At 29.1% G+C, this 6,280-nt stretch overlaps 1 protein-coding gene across 1 annotated transcript; it reads left to right on the top strand.

Annotated features, from left to right (window-relative positions):
* The first annotated feature begins 4,286 nt into the window (after positions 1 to 4,286).
* On the top strand, positions 4,287 to 5,739 carry LOC120069673 (MLP-like protein 329). The gene is made up of 2 exons (XM_039021453.2): positions 4,287 to 4,519; positions 5,154 to 5,739. The coding sequence occupies exons 1-2, from the start codon at positions 4,327 to 4,329 to the stop codon at positions 5,414 to 5,416; spliced, it is 456 nt and encodes a 151-aa protein (XP_038877381.1). The 5' UTR covers positions 4,287 to 4,326; the 3' UTR covers positions 5,417 to 5,739.
* The last annotated feature ends 541 nt before the right edge of the window (positions 5,740 to 6,280 follow it).

Genomic DNA, 6,280 nt, shown 5'->3' with positions numbered 1-6,280 from the left:
TATTTGTGCTAAGTTGAACCTATATGATTTACACAATTAGTTAATTTATAAGTATTAATTTCTAACCTATATGATTTCCATGAAGGGCAAGATGCAAATAGCATGAAAGTACTACAAACAAAACCAAAAAAATTTTCAATTTTTTAAAATAGGAGAGTATTATATATATATAATTAGAATGTTATGTTTTATCCACATAAAATTTTCTAACATAGATTTATTTATTTTATTTAAAATTGATAAATTATCGTATAGTTTATTTATTTTGAATACATCATAATGTCATTCACTTCAATCAAATCTTCGAATTAGGTTAGTCTTCTCAACTAAATTCGAGCATCAACCACGACCATAATTTTTCAAAACAAAAATGTCATCCTTTATAAAGGATTTTATAATTTCGTTCGTTATATTCAAATGCATAAATGTTTAAATATGAAATCAATTTAGAACTATAAGATCTAAGTTGTTCCAACTCATTGAACTAAATACATAGCAAAAGAATCCGAAAATTCATGACTATAGAGGACCAAGTGGTGATGATGACGACAACAAAACATAAGGTAGATGAAGAACTGGAAGGGGGTTATTACTCGGTGAGTCATAATGGTATCGTTGGGAAAGAAAAATCCCCAATTGAATTGAATGCTCAAAAGTGATGATGATGATAATGAATTATCCACATGCTTTGCCAATCTATAATGACAATGACACCACACCCACACCCGTTCTCTTCATGTACTTACAAAATTTTCGAACTCTTTTAGATATGAATTTGGATCTCTCTCATCAAAACCCTCATTGTCTCTTTTCTCATTATTATTGGGTATCAAATATTATTCTTTCATCCCAAACTTCTACCTTTAATACATTGTATGAATAAAGTCTATTATTAATATATTGATATCACAAATTAACATCAATCTATGGCAATAGATTATACTATATAACAATTAATCCAATCGATTATGATATGTTATCAATATAGTTAACTTATGTTGCCTTTTTTTCTTTCTTTTTTGGTTTTTTTTTTAAGTAATTTGAAATCATTCAGATATTATGATGTCTTCAAAAAACTCGTTTAAAGTACCTAAATCTTTAAACATTTCTTTCTTTTTTTACACTCAATCTAAATTTTAAATAAAGTCACATTCTTTTTAACATTTGGGATTTAGATAGCTAATTCCTAAACGTGTATCATTCTTCTTTTTTCTTTTAGAAATTTTCAGGTAATCTACAACCTACAACAATCTCACTAGGGTTCTCGTATCAAAATTAACCGTCACAATTTGAGTAAAGCATATAAAAACAGAAAATGGTGAGGGAACATCCAAATATCCAAAGGAGTGGGAAAGAAAGAAAGAAAAGAGAGATAACTGGGGTGAACGACGACGAACAACAACAAATGATGAATGGCGAACTCACTGTACAAACAGCGACGAACGCCGACAGTCAACAGTGTGAGGGGAGGAGAGAGAACAAGCATTCGAGAGAAAGAAAGAAAGTGATGGCGAGAAAAATGAGGGGAAGTTCGAGGGTCTTAATTGAACTTCTCCCAATGGATTCAAAACCATCAGGCTAAGTCAGTTATCCCGGTGGTCAATTGGACAACCATTAGGATAACTCTAATTAAAACTTCTCGAATCTTCTTACCTTCGAACTTCTCCCGACGGTGCAAGTAATCCTTGGCCTAAGTAGGTACGCCCAATGATTGTTTTGGACCACTGTCGAGAGAAATCTAATAAAAATAATTCAAATCTTTTTTCCCATCGAAGTTCTCCTGACCGTCAAGCAAACTGTCTGGCGAAGTAGGTATTCCCGATGGTCGCTTGGGCAACTGTCGAAAAAAATCTAATAAAAGTCTCTCCAATTTTTTTAAATTGAACATCGCTCGACGATAAAGAAAATCGTCGGGCGAAGTAGCTACTCCCGACAGTTGTTTGGACAACCCTCGAGAGAACTCTAATTGAACCTCGGGAAAACTCCAATTTTTTTAAATTGAACCTCGCCTGAGGGTCAAATAGACCATTGGGTGAAGTAGGTACGCTTGATGGTATTTTTGAGAACCATCGGGAAAACTCTAATATAAATTTTTTCAATTTGTTTACAATTGAACCTAGCCCGACGATGAAGTAAATCGTCGGGCAAAGTAGGAACGCCCAACGGTCATTTGGACAACTGTCGAGATAACTTTAATAAAAAAAAAACTCTCGAATATTTTTTACAATTGAACCTGATCTAAAGTTCTAGAAGACCATCGGGGTTAGTAGGCACGCCCAACGATGGTCCAAAACACCATTGAGAGAGCTGACTTCTACTGGCCCTATCAGATGCCTGTCGGGAATGATTTTATCCCGACGTAGTAATTCTATCGGGAAAAGTAGGAAAGTCCGACGTTTTTTTCTCCGTAGGAAAAAGATTCGTCAGAAAAATCCAAAATTCTTGTAGTGTCATCTACATTTCTTATCATGATTTGCATCTTTTTTTAATTACAATAGTTAAATTCATAGCCAAATTTCAAAAACAAAAACAAATTTTTTAAAGCTACTTTTTTTAGTTATCAAAATGTGGTTTGGTTTTTTAAACCATTGGTTAAAAGTAGATAATCAAAGAAATTTGGAGGTGAAAGTAGTTTCCATATGTTTAATTTTAAAAAACAATAAAAAAAAATGGTTACCAAATGGGGCCTTAGTTTTAAAAAATTGCCTTCGTTTTTTAAACTATTGATGAAAAATAGATAACAAAGGAAGAAATTTTGATGTTGAAGTAATGTTCATAGGCTTGATTTTCAAAATCAAAAGCAAAAACAAAAACAAAATGATTACCAAATGGAGCCTAAAATATCCAATTTCTTGTTTGATTTATAGATCACTATACAATGTCTATTATTAACTTTTAGTTCTCTTCGTGTGTGTTTAGATTATATTTTGAAATGTTTCATTTAAAAAGTAAGACATTTTAGAAGAAATTGGATTGTTTGACAACCATTCAAAATATCTTTTTAATTGTATATTAATCAATTTTTATCAAAAGTGTTCATATAAAGATGAGTTTTTTTAGAAAAATACATTTTTTTTCTTAAGTCAATCAATCCAAACGGACCCTTCATCTTCTGATCTCTTACTTCCGTTAAAATATTTTCCATAACTTCATTCCACAAAAAATAGTAAATATTAAAAAAAATTGAAAAATACTATTTTAAACAAACTTACGAATTTGAATTATTCATCAAATTTAAAAATTTGATTCAAAATATAAACCACAAATTAGTCAAATTTAAGTGAAAAGAAAAGTTAAATAAATTTCAAATTTGATTCCCTTTGAAATAAATTTAATTTGAGTATAATCAAAATTCTCTCTCAAATCAACGTCAACTAAGTCTATCTTAAAATTTTATTCTAAATCTAGAACAAATTGTGGACAGAAACTAACATTTTCTTATTATTGAATCTGAAAATATTCCCAACTTTGTCCCAAATATTTTATAAGAAATGTATAATCTAAATCCTCTTTAATTTCTTTCAACAAAGTACTTTGTGAAGAGTGTATGATTTGCTATTTTATATTAAAGATTCTATGTAGGTAAATTGTAACTTCATCAATTAGTTATTTTTTAAATGATTGTAAGTTATTATTAAAATTTAGTATTTACTAAAAAAATTAATAGTACTTTGGGAAAAATGATTTTTCTATCTTGAAAAAAGTTTGAGATGGAAACATTTAGTTCTTTTTAGTCTCTTAAATTTACCAAATAATTTAATTTAGTCTCTCACTTTACTTTAGCCAAGTTCTTGCAACATTCTCAGCTAGTGGGAGCATTTATACTCGCTTCTTAATGTAATTTATTTCTATTAATTTAATTATATAAAATTTAATACACGTTGTTTTTAAATATAGAAATATGAATGAAAACATTTACAAAACATAGCAAAATTTTAGAACTATCAATAATAGATATTGATAGATACTGATAGACACTGATAGATTTCTATCAATATCTATCAGTGATATTGTTAAACACTGATAGAAGTCAGTATCTATCAACGTCTATCATTCATAATTTCGAAATTTACTATATTTTGTAAATATTTTTAGCAGTTTTACCATTTCAAATAATTTTGTATTTAATAAATTAAAGGTTCTAATATATAGAAAGAAAATAATGTTACCATGTGGCCTATTCCTCTATCACCAATAATGATAATGAAAAAATAATAATTAAATCCAATAGTACAAGTTATCACTAGAACTTTGTATATAAAAAGGATGAGGAATTGAGCTTTATTGTGTGTGAGCATTTTCTATCTAGAGAAGAGAGTTGAAACCATGTCTCTAGTGGGAAAGCTTGTGAGTGAATTAGAGATCAAAGCACCTGCTGAGAAATTTTACAAAATATTCAAAGATCAATGCTTTCATGTGCCCAACATAACCCCAAAATTCATTCAGCAAGTTGAAATTCATGATGCTGAATGGGACGACCATGACCATGGCTCTATCAAGACTTGGTATTACACTATTGGTATGCATAAACAACTCATCCTTCAAACCTCGTTTCGTAATCATTTTGCTTTTATTTTTTGTGTTTGAAAATTAAGTCTATCTTTTATCTTCTCTCCATTTCTTACAATGATTTGTATATTTTTTTATGTATAATGGTTGAATTCTTAGCTAAAAATAAGAACAAAATTATAAAAGCTACTTCTTTTAGTTTATAAATTTGACTTTATTTTTTAAGCCACCGATAAAAGATAGATAATGAAGGAAGAAATTTGGACTAAAACCTTATTTGGTAACCATTTTGTTTTTTGTTTTTGTTTTTGTTTTTAAAAATTAAGTTTATAGACACTCCACCTCCAAATTTCTTCATTTGTTATCTACTTTTCACCAATGGTTTAAAAAACCAAGCCAAATTTTAAGAACTAAAAAAGTCGTTTTCAAAAACTTGTTTTTGTTTTAGGAATTTGGCTAAGAATATAACCATTGTACTAAAGAGAGATGGAAGTCATTGTAAGAAATGAGGATGAAATAGAAAATTTTCGGGAAAAAAAATCAATGTGTTACCAAACGGGATGTCAATCACTTGTTTTCTTTTCGTTATTTTCATTAATAATAACCCTAATCAAGCTCTTTTGTTCTTGTATTTGATTTGCAAGATGGTAAGGCTGAGCTTTTCAAAGAGCAGGTCGAATTTCATGATGATAAATTTTTGATAATCTTGATTGGATTGGAAGGAGATGTGTTCAACCATTACAAAAGCTTTAAGCCAGCATATCAAGTTGTGCCCAAGGGTCCTAACCATTGCTTGGCAGTTCTGACCATAGAGTATGAGAAACTTGATGATGGCTCTCCTTATCCTTATAAATATATTGATCTCATGAATGGCATCACTAAGGACATTGAATCTCACCTTAAATAAGTATTTAGTGTCCCAAACCAAGTCTTCATCAATCTCTCATTCTGAAGTGACTTATTTATTGTTGTGTCAAGTTGTATTTCACTTTGAAGTCATCTATCTGGGCTTGATTATGTATCTTGTATTTCTATAAGCTATGTGGTTTGTATATCTGCAAAGTAAATAAAATCAAGGGTCATCCTTATGTAAGTTTATTAAGTTTGGTTATTAGTTTCTTTGTATTTGTCCACTCGGAGACATCCGATAGTTTTCTTCTATTTAGTTTCTTTATAAAAATGTTATCAACTTTATGATTATATATGAAATTTTTTATGTATGTTTGTATCTATTTTTTGTCGAAATAAAATCAGTAGAAGATGAAAATTTTGTGCAATGATAGGTTAAAAAAATAACTTTATATCACTATAATCAACATTATTTATTGACAAACTATCATGAAATAATTTAATTGACAATGTAAAAGTGTCATAATATACACTTTTATGACATTAAATAGATGAAATATTGTCATATCAAGATATTCTTGACAATAAAATTTCACATACAACATTTATGCGAAATTGCAGAAAGTGTCAATAATATATTTTATACAACATTTATCCTCTATGACAGTTTATAATTGTCGATAATGATCTATTGTTGATAATAACACTAAATAGTTAATTATGACTGTTTTTGAACATGACATTGATATTCTAACCTTGATGTGTGATAGAATGACTGAAAATAATTATCATAAAAATTAGTTGGGATAATTTTTAAAATGTCATGGAATTCCAATTTCTTTGTAGTGATGACTCATGAATGATAATATGTTTTATATGGATGGATATCATAGAGGATTGAACCATCAATATTTAAAACTTA

This window comes from Benincasa hispida, chromosome 7, assembly GCF_027475165.1.
Source record: "Benincasa hispida cultivar pf3 chromosome 7, pf3_genome.v1.1, whole genome shotgun sequence".
Taxonomy (NCBI): Eukaryota; Viridiplantae; Streptophyta; class Magnoliopsida; order Cucurbitales; family Cucurbitaceae; genus Benincasa; species Benincasa hispida.
Note: the sequence above shows the minus strand (reverse complement) of the source record. Positions and strands in the feature narration are given on the sequence as shown.

What these genes read in the sequence shown, in the direction of transcription:
- LOC120069673 (XM_039021453.2), top strand. Translation starts at nt 4,327, where the DNA reads ATGTCTCTAGTGGGAAAGCTTGTGAGTGAATTAGAGATCAAAGCACCT. An exon ending in GACTTGGTATTACACTATTG is followed by an intron (nt 4,520 to 5,153) that starts GTATGCATAAAC and finishes TTGATTTGCAAG; the next exon opens with ATGGTAAGGCTGAGCTTTTC.